This window comes from Bubalus kerabau, chromosome 13 (assembly GCF_029407905.1).
Source record: "Bubalus kerabau isolate K-KA32 ecotype Philippines breed swamp buffalo chromosome 13, PCC_UOA_SB_1v2, whole genome shotgun sequence".
NCBI classification, from domain to species: domain Eukaryota; kingdom Metazoa; phylum Chordata; class Mammalia; order Artiodactyla; family Bovidae; genus Bubalus; species Bubalus kerabau.
In genome coordinates this window covers 16,532,488-16,554,193 of record NC_073636.1, presented here as the reverse complement: position 1 = coordinate 16,554,193, position 21,706 = coordinate 16,532,488, and the positions used below count along the sequence as shown (strand labels likewise).

Sequence of the window (21,706 nt, the reverse complement as noted above, 5' to 3'; positions counted from 1 at the left end):
CAGCAGCTCACTCGCTCCTAGGAATTCTGTTGTTTTGTTCTCACCAAAGCGTGATCACTAGGTGTGGACCCTGCAGCTCTTTTCCAGGCAGTCAGAGGCCACAGGCACCTTGGCCTTCCTGCAGGGAGGTGTCGCTGGGGGAAGGAGGTCAGGTGCTCAGCAGCGGAGGGGGGGTGGGTGGCCCTGGAGAGAGACTCGCTTCCCCGCTCGGCCCACCCACATGTGCTTTCTGAGTGTAGGCTGGGCCCGCAAAGGGAAGGAACGGAGGGCTGTACACCCAGGTCTTTTTTTCTGAATGTACCAATCAGGTAAGTCACTCTACCACCATGAGAGTTAATAAGAGATTGGAGGGCAGGCTGGAGGACTTAGGGAAAAAATCCCTTCTCCTGGAAACCAGAGTGAGGGAAAGGCTTTTTCTCTTCCATCTCCCCCTTCCCTTAACCCTCTCCACCCCATTCCCAGCTTTGCCCAGAATCTTAGTTTAGTGACAGTGGAGACGACCGACCGTGTGTTCAGCCTCAGCTCTGGAAGCGTCCTTTTTTAGCCCCTGTGGTGCTGCATTGTCTGAGAAGTGTATCTGCCCGCGCTTCTCAGAATTTCACACTTGATAAAAACCCAAACAGTCTTCCAGCTCTGCACTCAGGGTGCCTTCTCTGCCGTCCTGGGTGGGTGGCATTGCTCCCTCCATAGGATTTGAGTCGCGCTGTCTACCTCTAGGCCCAGCACTGCATGTTCCATGTCAGGGGCCCTTGAGGAGATGGTGAACTTTCCCAAGGGCAGCAACAGTTACTTGGTACAGTTTTCACTAGCATAATGCTAGTTATGTAAGAAGAGAATGGAATTTTGAAGTTGTGTTTTTTGTTGCTTCATAAAGATATTTCAAAATATTTTAAAATTTCCTTTTGGCTTAACTTTGTAAAATACCAAGTGCTTAGTCGCTCAGTCATGTCCGATTCTTTGCGACCCCATGGACTGTAGCCCGCCAGGCTCCTCTATCCACAGGGATTCTCCAGGCAAGAATACTGGAGTGGGTTGCCCTGCCCTTCTCCAGGGAAGATACCCAGAGTTAGATTAATTTGAAATGTTAGAAATTCTGAGTGACTCCTCTCTCTTTACCTGTCTCTCCTGTGTGTTTTAACTTAAGCAAGAGCATACTATTGATACAGCAGTAATCAAGTGTCCAACTATTTTTTAAAAAGTTAAGATATTTGCTGTCCAATGTTGCATAACTTTTTTGTAGTTCTTTTTTCAGCAGCATTTTCTGGTAATTTGTTAAGTAAAAGAAGTCTGAAACAAACAATAACAATGAATTTCAATTTTATTTTTAGCAAAAGCACCTGGAAATTGAAAGAACTACTAAATGGTTGAAAATGCTAAAAGGATGGGAAAAATACAAGAACACTGAAAAGGTAATTAAAATATTACTTCCTTATGAAGTGGATTTTCCCAGTAAAATTTCCTCTCTCATGATAAGAATATTACATGCATATTCTTAAAAAATTTTTTTAAATTTTAATTTAATTGAGTGAGTGAAGTGAAAGTCGCTCAGTTGTGTCCGACTCTTTGCAACCCCATGGACTATACAGTCAATGGAATTCTCCAGGTCAGAATACTGGAGTGGGTAGCTTTTCCCTTCCCCAGGGGATCGTCTCAATCCAGGGATCAAAGCCAGGTCTCCTGCATTGCAGGAGAATTCTTTACCAGCTGAACCACAGGGAAGCCCAAGAATACCAGAGTGGGTATCCTATCCGTTCTCCAGCGGAACTTCCCAAACCAGAAATCGAACCGGGGTCTCCTGCATTGTAAGTGGATTTTTTGCCAGCTGAGTTATCAGGGAAGCTCCTGAGTGGAATGCCTTAAATTAGAAGTCTCTGTGCTGTCACAGAATGCGCAGTTTAGACTGGTTGCAGGAATTGAGAGGACACGGTGGACAGCGCAGAGGTCGGCAGGCTTTCGGGGGTGACGGAATTCGGCTGCTTAGTTGCATCGCTGCTTGTGATTTCGTTTCTTTCCATCTCCCTCCTCTGCCTGCTGTGGTGTCAGCTTCCCGCTGAATGTGGCTTCCCTTTGGGGTCAGGATTAATGCAGTCACTCGAGGTTTGGTATCCATCTGTCTTCCTGCTCAGAAGGAGAGAAGTTTTGTTTTGAAAAGTGTTTGTGAACAGTAGCATGTCCTTGTCCTAAAGCATCTAGCAGATCTCCCTCCTAAATCTTTTTGCCCGGGGTTGAGTTTGGGCTGTTCTAAATCATTTTTTTTTTTTTAATGCATACATCTATTAATATTCCTACTAATCTCATCAGAAAAGTCTTTAAACATTGTTAAGTTGTGAAGTTCCTAGTAGTTGAAGTTTTCCAAAATTCTAACTTTTTCTTGAAAGGGCAAAAGTTACCAGTGGCAAAAATGCTGTCAGGTATTTTCCTTAAGGGCTTCCCAGGTGGTTCCACGGTAAAGAACCTGCCTGCCAATGCCAGAGACTCGAGTTTGTTCCCTGGATTGGGAAAATCCCTTGGAGAAGGAAACGGTAACCCACTCCAATATTCTTGCCTGGGAAATCCCTTGGAAAGAGGAGCCTGGTGGGCTACAGTCCATGGGGTCACAAACAAGTTGGACATGACTTAGAGACTAAACAACGACAACAAATTTTCCTTAGAGTAACAGGCTTACTTCATTTATTTATTTATTTATATTTTTTACTTCATTTATTTTTGAGCATCTGTCTGCTAAACAAGTCTCAACAACCACGGTTTGTTAGTCAGTCATTTTTTTCAGATTAGTGTCCTTGACAAAAGCAGTTGGTTCAGATCGCAGTTCAGTTTCATAAATGCTCTTACTTGAGGCTGGCACTGTGCTCTGTGTGTCCTACCGCATGACCCAGAGTATTAATAAGATGTGTCTTCAGGATTGAGACGGAGTGAAATTAATAGTTTCCACTGTTTCATTAAGGGCATTGCTAAGTGCAGTGACCTCTGTTTTAAGCTGTGATCAAAGAACAGTGACCGCCGCACGGTGCTTCTCCTGCCTTCGTTTGTGCCGAGGTGCCAGGAGCTTCAGCTTTTATGGGGAGCCATGAACTAAGGTTTTTCTGCTCCCAGTGCCAAAGTCAGCGCAGGGAAAGAGGCCAGTAATGTTTTAGTATCATTAAAAAAACAGTTTGCATGGCCCATGCCTTGAGAACTGCTGACAACTAAGCCTCTGTTTCCTCATCTTTGAAATGGAGATAATAATACCCATTTCAAAGAGATGACGATTTCATGATTTTATGGATGTAAGCCATTGGGCATTGCACCTCACATGTAGTAAGCATTCACTAGCAGTTTTTTGAAGGGAGGTTAGACAGTTAAAAAAAAAGTTTTTTGAGAGAGAAAAGAAACCTTCCACAATCCTGCAACAAAACACTGAGTTAACTGTTATGATTTTTGTCTGTTTCCTCACACTTTTTTTCTATGCAATATATATACATTTTCCTATTTACATAGATATAAATTGTTGTGTGTCAGCCTTTGCCAACAAGAATTCCAGGGAGCATCAGTCCCCTGGTTCTAACAGGTATTTTTACATGGAAGCAGTGTTGCCTACTGATTGAACAATAGACTATCCCAGGTTCAAACCCCAGCTCTGCCATGTTATTAGCCGTGTGACTTGGGGGAAGGTGTTTAAGCTTTTTTCTGCCTTAGTTTGCTTGTCTGTAAAATGAGGGTAATCACAATACCTCCTTCAGTTGTTTTGAGGATTAAATAAGATAATTCATGCAAAGCACAAAGAATAGTGCCTGACGCTTAATATGCGGTCAGTAAGTGTTGCTTATTATTACATGAGAGAGAGGCTCTTTGGTTAAGTCACTTTGGGAAAATTAAAACTGAACAGAGGTAAGCAGATTTCTTTACTACAGGATTCCTCAGCATCTTTAATATGTGGTAGAAATTTTCAAAAGGGACATTAAATTCTGTGACATTTATTCAGCCTTGAAAATCTTTTTGTCATGGGGTATCTCCCAGGAATAACATCACTTTTCTTCTGGAGCATCCTAAATATCCCCATTTAAATTCCATTAGACTGTTACTATTTTATTTTCATCAGGAGTAAGTTCATTTCTGGGTTACTAATTTTATTTTATGTTTCAAGAAGAATCCGTTCAGAGTGGAATATTGGTCATAATCTCTGTGTTCTGGTTTAACACTCTGCTGCTCAGACTGACCTAAAGCTGACAACTCCTTCACCTGATGTCTTTGTGGAAAGATCTTTCAAGTGCTAATTACAGAATCTATCATGATGCATTGTACCTATGCTTTAATCTCAGCTTCAGTCCAATAAAATACTTGTAGAATTACATGACTTAATGTCCTTCTCTAGTATACATATATCTGTGGAAGTATGTAAGCCTTTGTTAAAATGAGCATTCTACTAGGCTGTTACCCTGACAGCAACTCTGCTAATGTACTTCTCAGTGAGAGAGATTTTAATGGAGCTTTCTTTCATGTATCATTTTAAAGCACTTTCCCACAACTATAATGAATACTAGAATTATTTGATGATATATATGGTCCAATCTGGTATGAGGCAGAATGCACCTTCTAAAAGAATTGCTGCTCTCAGTTTATACCCAGTTTTAAATTACATTGAAGTTAAAAAATAGTGTATATTTTCCTTCTCTTCCAAAGGAAAGTATATGTTTTCTCTCAACAGAATCCTTACTTATGTGGTAGTAGTACAAAGAAATATCTATAAATATCTTGAAATAAAAATATATACGTCTGATAGAGAATATTTGTATTTTTAGAATATAAGCTTTAATGAAAAAAATTGCCATTAAGGTTGCCTGTGTTTTCACATTGACTACCCACTATGTGCAGTCACACTGCATTGAATATAATCTATTAAATGAAGGGATGAAGTTATCTCTGCTGGCAGAGACATTTAACTAGTCGTGATATTATTGTGTCTGAGCTCTGTCATAACAGTGTTCCTACAATGGATATATATATATATATGTGTGTGTATATATATATATATGGTGGGTTTTTTTTTTTGTCAAATACCTGAATGGACCTTTGTTGGTCAGGTAACTGACAGACTTGTATTAGCCAACATTTGATTCAACTGATGGGAAAATGGAGACACGATGTATAAAAATAAATTTCTCAAGGCTGTTTTTAACGATAAGCAAGAGATGGTATGTCCAGATGCCGGGGCTTGCTTATTGTCTGTTTGCTTAGAAGTCCCTTTTGTCAGTTAAAGGCCAGAAGGAAATAGAATGTTGTTAAGAAGCATGGGGCCTCATGGATGGTTGAAAACTCTCAGATCCAGACTCAGGAGACTTGTGCCTATTTGGAGTCAGTAATTTATATATAATTGTTGAATACAGAATTGAACAAAAGCAGTAAATAATGTCTAAAATCCTTGTGAGTGATGCAGTATAAGAAACGCATGTGGTTCTCATTTTACTCATGGAAGAACATCTGTCTAATGGACATGCAAGTGTGTCCACCAGAGTTGATCTATTTACTTGCCATTGTTGCTCACAGTTTAACATCTTTACTCTGGAAATTCAGGAGAGAATTTGAAGTTGCTTTTAGTGGATTATATTCCTTTAAAAAGTTAAGTTTATTATAAATTTGAAATGAATATAGGTGATAAACTTTCTTTGGAAAATAAATCTTAAAGTCACTTAAAAAAACCCACACACACTCAGTTTGCAGTTAATGGTGTTAAGTGTTCAGCACATGGGAAATGCTGAAGCAGAGTGGAATTTACACACAGCCTTTCTGTACATATTCTTCCAGTTACACCTGCTGCCTGAGTTAACGCTTCGGTGTTTCTAGTCGCTGTCTGCTGAAATTTCAAATTTGAGACCGTACTGTGTTTATACCAAAGGAACAAAACTGAAATTATGTATGTGATTATCTAATTGAGTCAACCTCACAGTAAGCACTGTTTCACAGGAAAAGTCATTCTACAGTGTTAATTATTTAAATTCACAGTTTCTTAAAGCTACATCATGATTTAGTAAAGGCTTCATTTTAAAAAATCTAAGTAGTATGATTGTAGAAGTTGAAGCTCTGCTTATTCATAGCTCATCAGCATTTTGGTTATTAGTTCTAATGTCTTATTTTCTTACATGCTATTAAAATAGTATTATTTTGTTCATAATGGTAACTATGTACTTATTTTTACCTTGTTCCTGAAGTTTCTGCCATAATTTGTTTCATCACTTCCTTTTAAAGTTTCTTTATGTACAACTTTGTAATAAGCATAATAAGTATATGTTATTTTGAATATGTGATTAGCTTTAAGGAAAATGGCGAATCACAAGAAGTTGGAGAGGTATGCTGAGTCTTAAGATTCTTAGAGTGAGAGCAGTGTCAAGTACCCAAAGAGTTCATGATACTGATGATTTATACATAATATATTCAGAAGTGGTGCTCCTTGATGGAAATTTATCACTATTTTTGTCTGGTCACATAGGATCAGTGTAATCATTAGGAAAAGAACATAAGTTTTCCTGAAGGAACTCTCCAGAGTTGAGAAGAGAGGGAAAGAGGGAGTGTGTGTGTGTTGGGACAGGGGAGGGAGGAGATGAATAAAGACTGGGGGCCACAATGAGTTGTGAGATAGAAGATTCTGGAGAGACTCCATAAAGACACTGACACAAGAGAACCGTTTTGTTATTCTGAACCTTTTAGGTACGAGGGAAAAGAAGGGACGTGTGTAACTAGTTAGGCACATCAGCGGGGAACGTGTCAGATGTTCACAGCTTTGGAAAGGGCGCCGAGTGCTCTCGAGTGTCTGAAGGTGCACCTTTGCAGTGAATGAAAAGCTAATGTATGGACATACTTAACATCGTCTTACTTGTTTGTTCTGTCCTTTCTGTGTGTATGTCCCTGTTCAGATCTAAAGAGGAGACGTGAGAGGATCCAAGAGTGTTAAATTTTATCAGTTACCAGGAGTCCTTTGAAAAGAGTAACAAAAGTGATTTAAGGGACTAGTCTGAGCTTTGTGTTTGTAACTTTCAATTTATGTTTCTTTCCATAAGTTTCATAGGAGAATTTACAAAGGAATTCCACTCCAGCTCAGAGGTGAAGTCTGGGCACTGCTCCTGGAGATCCCCAAAATGAAGGAAGAGACCAGAGACCTGTACAGTGTGAGTACTGAGAGCCAGCCTGGCGTTTTGAAACCATCAGTCACGGTTGGGGCATATTCGTAAGGAAAATTAACACCTGGTTGCAGATATTCATTTGGAATGCAGTATTAGTAATAGGTTTACAGTGTCACTTTTAGAGGTTTTAGGAAAATAATAGCAGAATTCAGTTTATCCAGCAGCTGCATGTGTATGACTGACTGTTTTCTTCTTTCCCCCAAAATTGTTACAGCATTTCTAGGTTTTATTATTCGTTAATAAAAGTGACCAGCAAGACTTGTAAATTGGCCAGTGCATTAAATTTACCTCCTTGTCATCTCAGCTATAGCCTTTCTAAACCTAAATTTTATATTAACCTTTGGAAGGAATAAGAAATGTGTATCTAAAAGTAAATGTTCCTCTGAAAGTATATATAAATAGAATAAGTTAGAATAACTGAAATGAAGAAAACTTATAATTTAAACCCAGCATTAATTAGAAAAGAAACTTTAGAACACTCTGTTGATACCTTCCTGTTTATGTATAAGTAAAATTTCATCAAAAATAAGGTACCCACGGTGCATGGGTTTATTTCTGGGCTTTCTATCTTGTTCCATTGGTCTGTATTTCTGTTTTTGTGCCACTACCATACTGTCTTGATGACTCTAGCTTTCTGGTATAATCTGAAGTCGGGAAGGTTGATTCCTCCAGCTCCATTCTTCTTTCTCAAGACTGCTTTGGCTATTTGGTGTCTTTTGCGTTTCCATATGAATTGTGAATTTTTTTGTTCTAGTTCTGTGAAAAATACCATTGGTAATATGATAGGGATCACATTGAATCTGTAGATTGCATTTGGTAGTATAGTCATTTTCACAATATTGATTCTTCCTACCCAGGAACATGGAATATCTCTCCATCTGTTTATGTCGTTTCTGATTTCTTTCGTTAGTGTCTTATAATTTTCTGTGTACTCCTTAGGCAAGTTTATTCCTAGATATTTAATTCTTTTTGTTGCAGTGGTGAATGGGATTGATTCCTTAATTTCTGTTTCTGATTTTTCATTGTTAGTATATAGAAGTGCAAATGATTTCTGTATATTGATTTTGATTCCTGCAACTTTGCTAAATTCACTGATTAGCTCTAGTAATTTTCTGATACTATCTTTAGGGTTTTCTATGTACAGTATCATGTCATCTGCAAATAGTGAGAGCTTTACTTCTTTTCTGATCTGGATTCCTTTTCTTTCTTTTTCTTCTCTGATTGCTGTAGCTAGGACATCCAGAACGATGTTGAATAATAGTGGCAAAAGGGGATATATGTATACCTATGGCTGATTCATGTTGAGGTTTGACAGAAAACAGCAAAATTCTGTAAAGCAGTTATCCTTCAATAAAATAGAAATAAATTAAAAATTTTTTTCATCAAGATGTAAGGTTATAAATATTGGTTAATTTAAGCAGTTACTTTTTTTTTTTTAAGTAAGACTTTTTAAATTAATTGTTTGGACCCTCCACAGATTATGAATTTATGTCTTGGGATTTTAGAGTTTCAAATTATTTTAAATGGTTGATTAGATATTGATTTGGCCAGAAAGTTTGTTTGGGTTTTTCTGTAAGAGGTTATGGGAATTCAATGAAAACAACACTACTTTTCCGTCATCTACTACGACTTTTCTCAAACAGTGACAATGGTGGGCTCCTGAGCCAGTGCTCTTGCCCACTGCCCCTCCTTTTAACTGTGTCTCATTGTTGCCTGTCTCTCTGGGGCCTGTGATCTGTGTCACAGACGGCAGGGCTCTGGCCACAGTGGTGGCCTGAAGACCTCACCTGAAGCCTTAGCAAGGCTGAAGAGTGTTGTCGGCCAGACCCACAATGAGGTGGCCAGTTTTTCATCCAGGTGCTTTCCACTGTACTTCTGCCCTCAGGTTTATAGGCTCATGGATCCTATTTCTTTTAAGTAAGTGTTTATTCGTTATTATTGTGACATTCATGGACTCAGTCTCAGAGATTACCCGAGAAGTTGCTTACCTCCTTTTGTTAAGATAAATATGCTTAATTTCCTGTATTCTGCCCTTAGCTTGTCACCATTCTAGGACATAAATAATCTTTCTGTTCTGTTATTTTTTTACCTGCTTAACTGGGCTTTGCTTCTGCCATGAGGTCTTTTTTGTGTTAAGTTTTCTTGTCCTCTAGAATAATTCATATTATAGATGTGTTTGGGTGTTTTTCTCCCTTTCAACTAAATTGTATTTTAAAGCATATTTTATCATGTCTCGTCAAGCATTTCCTTTCTGGGGAAGGGGGGGATGAGAAACAGAGGGCCTGTGGGCTGGAGAGGGCACAGACACGAGGAGGAAAATGCAGGGGAGTGGATGCCCTGAACTTGGGGCAGACCAGCCTTTCCCTCCACTCGACTCCCAGAACATCAGCAGTTGGGCACTTGTCCTCCTGAGGGGGGATCAGAAGAGTGTTTCTCTAGGAATCTGACCAGCCCAAGAAAATAACCCCCAAACTCCTGACTGCAGGGGAGGCCCAGTGAAAGCAGCTGGACCACTCTGCAGTGAAGACAGTTTTGTGAAGCCCGTCTGCACACACAACTTTCCATCAGCTTTTTTGTGTCTTCTTTCAAATACAAGCAGACAGTGAGGAGAGGAGCTAGGAGCTAGCATGGAAAATAGGGAACAAGTGGAAAAAGCAACTTATGGGAAACAGACCATAGAGCAAGAACAAAACACAAGAGCTATTGCTGATGTCTTCAGAGGGATAAAAAGAGAGATTGCATCCATAAAACAAGTATAGGATGCTATAAAAGGAACATTTGAGAACAACAGAGCCTATGAATATAAAAGATGATAATAGAAATGAAAAATTCTAGAGGAGGGTTTGAAAATGACAAGTGAAGAAGTTTCCCAGAAAATAGATTGTGAAGTCAAAACTCAGTGAGTTTTTAAGATTGAAAAGATCCATCAAATGCCCAAACCTGTGGCTAAAAATAGATCCAAACCAAACACAGAAATTGCAAGTTTCAGAACGTAGAGACAGAAGCTCCTTTCTTACAAAGAAGAAGGAATTAGAATGGCAACGCTGGAAGCCAGAAGACAGTGAAGGTGGTGCCTTTTGAGTAAAAATATTTTCTAACTTATAATTCTAAAATAGTCAAATAGCTAAGAAAGAAGGTAGACTTAAAAGATATTCAGAGTATCAAAAAAAATTGATCTTCCACACGTCTTTTCACAAAAACTACTGGAGGCCGAGCTCCTCAGAACAAGGAAATAAACCAAGAACGATGTGAGATGCAGGAGCCAGGAAACCTAAGCAAAGCAAGGCCTAGCAGATGTTTGTGAAGGGGAGCCCCTGAGAAGCCCCACTGAGCAGCTGGTCCAAAGGCCCGAGGAGCCGGGTCTGTGGAGAGTTGAAAACAGGACTGTTCTGCTAGAAGAGTCAGGAGAGGCTGACAGCAGCCTAAAGTGAGCCTGGATCGAATCAGCAACGCTTAACAGAAAACGAAGCCAGTCGAGAAACAAGAAGCCGGGCAGTGATAAGCCCCAAGGAAAACTAGAACATTATGTTGGAAAGAAGAAAGGAATCACCATGAACTGCCTGGCTTGCCTGGGAAGAGTCTTGGCAACGCAAACTCCAAACATTTTCCATCCAAATGAAAATCTAGCTGTCGTAAGAGGATGGGAGGGGAGGAAGCAAGGCAGGGTGGTGGTGTGTGGACAGAGAGGAACCTGCACTGTGCACCTTGTTATGTTGTTATTTTTGAACCATGGAAATGGCTTTCCTTAATCAAAAAAGTTTTTTAATGAGAATTATTTTACTGTTTGTCATAGACTTTTTGACATTTGATTTCCATTAAAATGGCTTTCTTCTCTTTTTTCCTCTTTAGAAATTAAAACACAGAGCACGGGGTTGTTCTCCTGATATCAGACAGATAGACCTTGATGTCAACCGCACGTTTAGGGACCATATCATGTTTAGAGACAGATACGGTGTGAAGTAAGTAACGTTTAATATTATAAACTATGAATAGCATTTACAAATAGTCTTTATCAGCTTGAAATGTGAGTGTTTGGACTATCTTGTATAGGTGATAATTTTGCTTCCACCTCTGAGGGTTTAAATTTTGGCAGATCCTTTGGTCCATATTATGTAAACTTTAGGATATAAGTTAGCTTAAAATTTTAATCTTTGACATATCCATGCTCTTCTATTTGCTATAAAATCATTTTATGATCTATAAATTCTTAAATATATGGTAGATACTCATTAAAAATCTCAGAAAAGAAATGAGACATTTTGTTACTTTTTGAGAACCGTGTCAGTAATAAATGCATTCTTAGACCCTCGATTCCATGCACAGGTGAAACTAAAAAAGTGGGAAATGGGTGAATAAAATGACAGTGACTGTTTAGGAATGAAATGTATAGTTTTGCTGTCCTCTGCATCAGTTAAAGTTCAGCCAGAGAAATAGAAACCAGTAAGAGATGTAAACTGAGGGATTTGCTGTGATGAATTGGCTTATAGTGTGCCAAACTGACTAGCAAGTTCAAGGTCCATAGTGCCGGTATCAGGAAGGGCCTTGGGCGCTCTTACGACCTTTTGACCGATTGCACCAGGGCTTCCCGGATTATGGAGGGTAATCTCCCGGACTTCAAGTCAACTGATTGTGTGTTTTGGTTACATTTACAAAAGACCTGTTTCACAGCTGCACCTCCATTAGAGTTTGAATATCTGGGGATTGCAGCCCAGCCAAGTGCACATAAATGGGGAGGGAGGAGGGAGGGGGGTTCGGGATGGGGAACACATGTATACCTGTGGCGGATTCATTTTGATATTTGGCAAAACTAATACAGTTATGTAAAGTCTAAAAATAAGATAAAATTAAAAAATTAAAAAAAAAAAAAAAAAGAAGCTCACTATCACAGACCACACTCATCAACTTAATTTTTGAATAATGACAATAAAGTTGTACTTCCTTATAATATTCGGTACTTCCACAACTATTCTGCTTACAACTCAAAATATGCCAACCCCCTCCTGACAGAATGATGCTGAGTCCTTGGGGATATGTACTCCTTTTGCTTTGATACGTATAACCTAAATGCTGTGATATAAAGTCAGGTATTATTAAACATCTTATGGTAGATGGGGACATAAGGGAAAAGAGAAGGAGCAAAGCACATTAAAAATATATATGTATATCCACAGACATTGATACCAAAATAAGGAAAACATACTCTTAACAGATGTAGTCATCATCTCTGTGACTGGGCATGTGGTCACTGCTGGTCATAACTTACTTACCTTCCACTTCCCATCCCATGTACCCTTTGCCCTCAACAGGTAACTTGGCTGCTGGGGGCCCTAAACCTTTATTCTTGAAGAGTCTACCATTAGCAGTCCTGCCTGAATTTGATTGTGGTGGTTTTCCATGGGCTTGAATCACTGGGTTCGGTTATACTCAAAGGCACCTTCAGTTATTCTCTTTCCCAGACGTGCTCTTGCTTATGTCCACCGTGTCCTAGCAGCTCACCTTTCCCCTTAACGACCAGGATCAGTCACTCCAGCCGGCACACTCGCCGCCCCCTTTGCCCGCTGATTGAGAGGCATGAGGAGCCCATAGTGGTAGGGGTGACCAACCTGGCTCCCAGTTCAGTGGAAGTGTTTGTCTCCTAGTGGGGACACTCCTCTCTTTGGAGCCAGGACCTCTAGAGCAGCAGAACCTAAGGTTGATGGAGCAGAAAGCAAACATGTTGTTAGTGGACAAGAGGCAACAGTGGGTGGAGCCACTCCTGTTCCCATGCTTGGATCCTGGGCCCTGAATCCTGGCCAGGGGAGAGGTGATGCCAGTCCTGGAAGTCAACTTCCAGCGGACACCGCCCCCAACCCTGCAAGGTACTGCGGGATGCTGGCCCTGTGAATGAGGCTTCAGAAGGCTGGTCCACAGCTCCGTCCAGCCGGCCCCTTCTGTGGGGATGATTCTACAGTGAGAACTGAAAGAGGACACCAAATTGAAGACATGGTGATGTGCTTTGTGCTTTTTGTTATAAATCCTTTCTGTCAAAATGAGTGTTATCTAGCCTCAAATTTGGGCTGTGTATTGTTTAAATTTGAGCTTGGGGTCATTTCTTTATAATAATAGTAGCTTTATCTGGATTATCTATTTATCATCAGTCAAATTGTGTGTGTGTTTTTTTTTTAAAGTTCCTAATTTTAAAAGTGAAAAAACTAAATTGTGTTCCATGTAAATTTCTTTCCTCTAGGCAACAATCCCTGTTCCACGTTCTTGCTGCATATTCTATTTATAATACGGTAAGTCAGCGCCTGCCTGCCTGCCTCTTTGAGGTGTTCTGAGCACCTGGAGGAAATCTTTGGGCCTCCTTCCTGAAAAAGCCCCCTTGGCCTGTGTTGCTTCATCTCAGGACTGGACGGTCTGTGTGGACCTTCCCAAGGCTCCCTCATCTGCCCCAGGGTATCAGAGCAGAGTTGCTTGGAAAGTGGGAAGAACCACAGTAGGACAGCAAAGCTCACTTTTCCCCCCTTACTACATATTGCTTTGTTTTGTGGTGGTGTTTTTCTTGTTTTTATTTTAAGCACTTAGGACTGGGAATCAGCAGGGCAAGAGAGGCAGGAAGTAGTCGCTAGATTAGTTCTGTTTGACTCTTGGTGACTCTTGGTTCCCCTGGGAGGTTGCCTTTCAGAATCACATTTCGTTTATTTGGTGAGGTCCGGATAGCAGAACATAGGTACCTACTTGCTGTCTCCTGGAGTAAGCCAAAACTAAACGTTTTGGTATTAGAACATGTTATTCTTAAGGCATTGATTACTCTTGAGGGAGAGAGATTTGGGGGAAGAGATCAGCAAGTGTCAATGCCAGTATAGATGCCAAGTGAATGCTTTGCTGACCAGATTCCAGGAGCACACCTTGAACCTTGAGGTGTACCATTTCTACTGTAATCAAAACCTTTACGTTACAAGGGACGGAAATTCACCAAACTAGGGCAAGTTAAAAAGGAATTGATTAAAAGGACATCTCATAGAAATGAAGTTGAGGGTGGCTTTTGGAGCTGGAGGGTGAGAAGCCTACAGGGAGAAGAGCTCCTCTTTCTGTCCTGCTCGGGGCCACGTGGTGACTCTGATTGTCTCTGGAAACGGTTCATTGTACTGTTTCTCTCTTCAGATGTCTTTCTTTGCCTGCTTATCTGTTTTTCTTAGGCTACTGTTGCAGCCATAGCCTCAGTGTGGGCATTCTGTTCAACTACATACCACCGTATACGTAGTTGTGGCTTTATTCAGTTTTCCTAGAGAAACGTGATTAATGAATGAGTAAAATTGTCATGCAGCTGAATTAATGCTTCCCTGGGGTTAGGGAATCCTGTTCCCTAGGGAATCCCAGGGACGGCGAAGCCTGGTGGGCTGCCGTCTGTGAGGTTGCACAGAGTTGGACACGACTGACGCAACTTAGCAGCAGCAGCAGCAGCAGGGGTTAGGTGTCCTCGTCTCCATGAGCGGTGGTTCACATGTCATGACATGGATCCCTAAGGCCATGTGATATGACATATAAGTGTCATTATGTGTAATTATGGGGAGAATGGGCAGTTCTCAGGGAAGGGGCTTAGACTGGAAGGGGTCCCCCAAAATATGTCTCCGTAAGGATCTGGAAATCTAGAGAAAAGACAGCCAACTGGGAACTGTGCAAGGAGAGAAATTTGCCAACATTTGAGCAAAGAGGAAGAATATTGAGCTGTGAATCACACACAAAACAGACATAGAAACAGTGCTCTTTACAGAAGGTGTAAGAACAGTATTGAGCAGAGGTCAGTAAAGTCCTTGTAGGTTAGCCTTGTCCACACTTCTGCATGTATTCTTCAACACAAACATAGTCTTTGATAGCATGTGGCTCAGTACTGTGAAGACTATAATATTTCTCTGTGGAACTGCACATTAAGTAATATATTTAGGCCTTTTCTGTTTTCTACCTCAGTTCTTCATACCTGCCTGTACATGTAATTTGATCTTAAAACCCCCGGTTTCTCTGTTCTCGTTTCTCTTTAGGAGGTTGGATACTGTCAGGGGATGAGCCAGATCACAGCCTTGCTCCTCATGTATATGAACGAGGAAGATGCCTTCTGGGCCCTGGTCAAGCTGTTCTCAGGTCCCAAACACGCCATGCACGGTAAGAGGACCCTGAGGCTGATCACCAGCAACAAACAGGGGAGGGAGAGGCTGGCAGGTTCGAACAAAGTCACACTTGGGGGTGATGCTTGGTAGAGTCAAGTATAGAAACTTGTCTAGGGGCGTGTTTAATTCACTAGTATTTATTACTAATTTCTTGTTTAATTCTTCTTCATTGAACTTTTCTAAGTTTTTCTGTTCAGATTTATAGTCCTTCGTCTTTACTACAAAATATACTATTGACGTTTTAAAATTCTTTCCTTACTTGCCCTGGTTAGGAGAAACTAGGTTTGGAAGAATTTAGGAAAAACTGAATTATTGGAAGCATGATTGTTAGACAGTCATGCCTTCAGAGAAATGTCTACTGTTGACTGGATATTGCGATTTATACCAGTTTGTTAGAGAATATTAATTGAGAAATGACACTGAGGTGTTTAAAGGAAAGGCCCACAGTGATTTGGTATGTCAAATATGTGTTTTAATTCTTTCAGACTTAAAATTGGTTCCATCTTACAGTAAAAAAAAGCTGATAACATATTCTGAGGAGTTTGATATTTCAAAGCTTGCATAATTTTTTGGTTTTCAAGTTATTACACTGTTTTGAATAATATTTTCCTTATATTTGCCAAGCATATGCAATAAACTTAACTTGAGAGAGTTTGGATTGAAACTTCTCTTGAAAATAAAAGTGGCGTTTCTCTATATAATGCAAAATTATTTTCTCAATGCCATTGAGTGTGATGATACCAAATTAAAAATAGTTTTAACACTAATCACTCTAAGAATGGACCATCATTCTCTTTGTGAACGTTAAAGCTTCATGTGGTGGGGAACCTGCCACAGGTTAAAGTGATGTTTTAAATTTTCAAAACTATGACCTTCCATAGTTTATTAAATCTCACATTCTTACCATGTGGTTATTGTCGAAGCATTGTGTGTATGTGTATATGTTTGCATTTATCTATCTCCTTCAGTGTTTGCTGTGAATTTTTAAAAAAATAAATACTGTCTGCATGATAAGTGTTTCTGGACTCTTTGCATCCCATAAGTGGACTCCATTAGTAAGACACGTTACATCGAGCTGCCATTCAATAGTATCATTGCAAAAGGCATCTTGAAGAAACACAACTCTTCCTTATCAGTCTTTATTTTGCTTTAGCGTGAGATGGCATTGCTGATAATCTTGGAAGTACAGTGGAATATTAACAGCTTAAGTAGTGTGTAATTATGTGGAATACTGTCCAGTTTTAGAAAATCCATCTCTTTTAAGAAGCCTGGTAACTTGCTTTCAGTAATTACTGTCACCAGTCTAAGCTATGTGTGTGTACTCAGTCATGTCTGACTCTTTGTGGACTGTAGCCCACCAGGCTCCTCTGTCCATGGGATTTCCCAGGCAGGAATACTGGAGTGGGTTGCTATGTCCTTCTCTAGAGGAGCTTTCCGATCCAGGGATCAAACCTACCTCTCTTGTGCTTCCTGCATTGGCAGGTGGATTCTTTACCACTGCGCCACCTGGGAAGCCCCAGACTAATCTACAAAGCAATATTTATTTTAATATTCTAACATTTACAAATCAGTTTAGGTCATTATTATGGGTAAGTTTGTACCTAGAGATATTTGTTTCTAGATCTGCCTATGAAATTTTATAACTGAAGGCTACCTCAGTTCTTTGCATTTCCTATATGAAGCTGTTATCACTCACAAAAGTGTAATGTGAGGGCTGAAGCATGAGATTTAAAATACCAAGTCTGGAACCCCACTGAAAAGGGAAGCGGTGTTGGGTATCTTAGCATCCTTGAGCTCTGTTTATTATTGAAGGAATTGCCTTTTTCAAAATCAGACTTTGTCTTGAGTTTCTTCCAACTCGCATTCCTCTCAAATTGACCATGAAAGTGGCAGTAGAAAGAGAGAGAGTTTTGTTTTTTTTTTTTATGAAATTATTTCACCAGAAAGTATTACTAGGGGAGGAATTTTCTATCTCTGGAGATTTTTACACACTCCTTAGAAAGCTGAGAATCAGTTAAGAAATAGCCCTTCCCCAAGGATCATAAAGCAGTTCTTCCCAGCAGTGTTCCTCAGTTTCTTGCAGGGACATACTTTTATGTTTTGGAAACATGCGTTCTGTGGGGAAGTATTGGACTCCAAGATCAGATAAGTCTGGGAGATGAGGTAAACCAAGAAAAACAAGTGTCTTTAGTCTATAAAACAATTTAGAAACATTCAAGCTCATATGCCTGTGAACATATGCAAAAAAGGGTATATGTGACATACAGTATTTCTCCTGGATTCTTTTAGAAACAGAACACTTATTAACGTCTTTTGAAGTTACCTAGAACCCAGGCTGAAGAACCCATATGGAGAAATCATAAATTCATTGTGTGTGCATCCTTTTTAATGGACTATTAGAATATCTGAAAGGAAATTTGTGAATAAAAATAGATGTAAATTTCCATGAGTTACATATACAAAGTTAATACTAACTTCCCATTTACAGTTACTTCCTAGAAATCTTATAGATTGTATTGCATAATCATTTGGGATAGACTATGTTATTAACATTGATCATACAGTGCCCGTATGTTTTAGTTTATGTTAAATATCACTTATAAAAAGGATTAAAAAGTGATATTAACCTGGGAACCATGGTTACTGTAATGATACTGTTAGAGTAAGCCTGAAAAAAGTAATACAATGTTTGTTTTATATAATGGGGAAGCAAAATAAGTGATCAAGATTAGAATAATTTATAGACGTGTGTGTTTACCCAGAACTTCAAGGAAACAGATAATCTTGATAAAAAGCTTCAGTTTCCATTTTTTCTTATTTTCTTATTTTCCCTTTTAATTCAGAAATACTCTGTCCTCTTTTATACTTTTACAAGGTGATAGGCGATCCTTAGCAAACACATACTAGGCTATACGTTTTCATTAATCAAAGCTTATACATAATTGTTTCCTTGGAGAGAAGTAAAAATATTTGGGTAACTATTACGTTTGTTTTTATTGTTGTTAACAGCTAAAAGATAAAAGAAATATGTTGCATTTTAAACTAGGGGTTTCTGTTGTTATTATTTATTAAGTATTGTTTTTATGTTTGTATTCTAGGATTTTTTGTCCATGGTTTTCCCAAACTCTTGAGGTTTCAAGAACATCATGAAAAAATACTGAATAAATTTTTGTCCAAGCTTAAGCAGCACTTGGTAGGTAGATATGACCTTGACTTACACCCACCTATACCAAGAATAAAGCTAGAAGACTTGAGTGCAGCCATTGGTCCCCATTACTCTATTGGTGTACAGTCTCATCCATTTCATTTACTGAGCAGTTACAGTCCCCAGTTGCTCAAAGGACATTAGATTTGTGGAATTTAGTACCGCTGAACTATCACAGCCCTAACTCATAGCATCAGTCGCCTTTGAAGCTGATACATAATAATACAAACAATATAGTTTTTAAGGGTATGTGATTCCTCAGTGCTTTAGGAGGTTTTTTAATTGCACTAAAGTATTTGCACTAAAATATTTTAAGGCTCATACAGACTCGTCCTCAGTGAATCACATGCATACTCCTCTGAAAAAGCACAGTAATTTAGTAAAGCAACGGTGCTTCCTTTTAGAATATATTAAAAGAGAACCAAAGTGTTGTATTACAGTCTTATCTTATGAGGGGTTTATTCTCAGGGTGATTTGCAAAAGTACAACTGAGGAAGAAGAGAGAGTCAGAAGAGAAAAAGTGGAAATACTGCAGCACAGAGATTTGTAATGAATGGTTTTGTTCAGCTGTGACAGCTGCCTCCAACAACCTGCCTAACTTTTAGTATTTATTATATTGTCATGTTTTGTGTGCAGCAATCCAGAAATTGTGAAATTTTTGTTTTTTCCAGGATTCTCAAGAAGTCTACACAAGTTTTTACACAATGAAATGGTTTTTTCAATGTTTCCTTGATCGGGTGAGTGTTTATTTTAAAAGTCCAATCATAAAATTAAAAATACCAGATGAGGACAAACTGTTCATCTTATTTCTGTTTTGTTTTTAATTATAGACGCCCTTTACACTAAACCTCAGAATATGGGACATCTATATCTTCGAAGGAGAGCGACTTCTTACTGCTATGTCTTACACAATCTTAAAATTACACAGAAGTAAGAAAGCATTTAATTATAAAGATTTCACAAAAATCTAGCCTTGTTTTAAATCTTGACTTCTCGTTACCCACCCAACTTCAAGGTCATTTCTTTTTAGTAATGAGTTTAAAAATTCTTTAAAATCAGTGAAGAAATTATCTTCAGTTGGTGGTTTTCCCTCAGTGGTTCTTCGTCGTGACTAGAATCTTAACTCCTTGCAAAAGTCTTTTAATTCTTTTCTCTGTGTCAGTTTCATCTTCACATTTAAGTTGAATGCAGTATGTTGGGTTTACTACTAATATTCCTACTAGTTACTTGTTTCCATGGTGTGTGTGTGGGGGGATGTCCCTTATTTATTTATTTTTTTCATTGATAAGTTTAATAGGAAAGAAGCCAGGCCCTTTAGTTAACAGGTTTACAGAGGGCGTTTTCTGTGATTGCTTCACCAGGAAAAGAGCATCCAGCCCCACGCCATAGACCCGAGTTGGGGACCCTCCCCCTGTCTCCCTGTCTGGCTGCTTTGTGGCCTCTGTAGCAAGTACCCTCCAGGCCCACAGTTGTCCAAATGTAGCAAAAGGCCTTCAGTTGCAATATTGCAAGGGCTTGGTAAATAGGATATGCTGTGCCTTACTCTGAAAGTCAAGAAGTGAGAGTTGCTCTTTATGAATATGAGGGACCTTATTCACCTTAAAGTCTTAAACTACCCTTAAAACTTACGGTACTCCTTTTGTGACCATGCAGAGAAGGGAAGAGAAGCTCATGTGGGTGCTCCTCAGGCAGCACCTCCAGCCTGCGGCACAGCCTGAGTTCACGCTCACTGTATACTCCGCCCGCTTGCCTGGTTCTTGAATGGTCACCTCTTCAGTTTCCCAGCTCAGTGACACATTAGCTGAGTGCTTGGGGTCCTGTTCTGTAGTTTTCCTCCCCGCTGTGGCTTTGTTCTAAGAACATCCTTGGTACTTTGATAGGAAATGGTTTGATTGCTTACTTGAAAAGCATGGCCTTCAGGAGCACCAGATTATTCAGATTCTAGATAAGACTGAAACTTTAAAATCACATCTGTGTTGTTTACTCTGAGAGAAGAGGATTCAGAAGTCCTGAGGTTCACGTCCCTGCCTCCCAACACCAAGCCACAGCCCTAAGAGGAAGCAGTCTGGCAGTGACCTGCCTCCCAAACTCAGGTCTGTGGTCATAACCGCAGGAAGTCGGTCAGTCTCCCTCCCTCCCCTCTCCCCTCCATGTCCTTCTTTTCTCTCTCTCTGAATTATGAACTGACCAAGATGTAGAACAGAAGCATACTCTGTGTTAAGGTATATACTTACTAGTTTAACATTTCTTTAGCAGTGAGAAAGCCCCATAACTCTCTTCCTCCTCTTAAATTGTGTTTCGCTTATGACTCTTGATTAATTTTGACAAGTAAAAAGTTTCTCTACTCTTTGTAAATTAACCTTAAACACAACAACTACTTTAAATCCTACTATCATTAGGTTAAACTCTGGAAAACCTTTGCTGTTGTGTATTTTTTCTTCATTAGGAAGACAGAGATCAAGGATTTACATGAAGTTCCTTCATCATATAAAGCTTCAAAAACTGTGTCTGGGCCAATAGTTACCTGAGGCTCCTAAGATTTTTTCTTGTTTTTTTCCTGATTCCCTTACAAATATTTAGAGGCATTGTTATTTAAAAAATAAAAATCACACTGTGATTTTAAACAGTTAAAAAAAAAAGGCAACCTAAATGCCCAGTATTAGAAGACCAATTATTCATAAATTTAGAGCATACACACAGTGGATTCTTATGCAGTTGTTAATAATGACAGCATAAAATCATACTTGTTGAAGTGAGAGGTATCAGTGATACACACCATTGACTGGGGGAAAGCAAAGAGGTGAATAATGTGTAAAGTATCATTTATTTCTGTAAATTGAACTGCATGTACACACATCTGCTTGTAGGGCATTGGCATAAGTGTCAATACAGATAAAATTAATAATCCAGATTTTCAAGAAATTTGGAGAGGGGCATTGGTGGTAGAATTGTTGCCTCTGAGATTTTTGAGAAACTCTGAGACAGTTAAAATACAGACCTAGAAGTGGCTATGCCTGTGGCAGGCACAGCTCTTACCAGGAAAACACATACATCATCCTGGGTGGTCTTGGTCAGTCTCCGGTCTCTAGGAACTCTTGCTCTGGGGAAATATTAATACCCAGGTATGGTTATTCTTACACCTGTGAGAAGGTATTTAGCAGTGTTCACCTTGCCCCAGTCCCCCGAGGCTACCTGCTTTTCTC

General features: G+C 39.5%; 1 protein-coding gene across 23 annotated transcripts in view; it reads left to right on the top strand.

Moving 5' to 3' along the window:
- USP6NL (USP6 N-terminal like) overlaps positions 1-21,706 on the top strand; it is a 138,120-nt gene that overhangs the window by 107,073 nt on the left and 9,341 nt on the right. For all 23 annotated transcript variants that reach the window (XM_055543552.1, XM_055543542.1, XM_055543559.1 and 20 more), the window contains 8 exons: positions 1,329-1,409; positions 7,032-7,139; positions 11,004-11,113; positions 13,381-13,429; positions 15,173-15,293; positions 18,397-18,491; positions 19,175-19,240; positions 19,334-19,433. In XM_055543552.1, the coding sequence (XP_055399527.1) occupies positions 1,329-1,409; positions 7,032-7,139; positions 11,004-11,113; positions 13,381-13,429; positions 15,173-15,293; positions 18,397-18,491; positions 19,175-19,240; positions 19,334-19,433 (730 nt within the window). The remainder of the gene's footprint in view (positions 1-1,328; positions 1,410-7,031; positions 7,140-11,003; positions 11,114-13,380; positions 13,430-15,172; positions 15,294-18,396; positions 18,492-19,174; positions 19,241-19,333; positions 19,434-21,706) is intronic.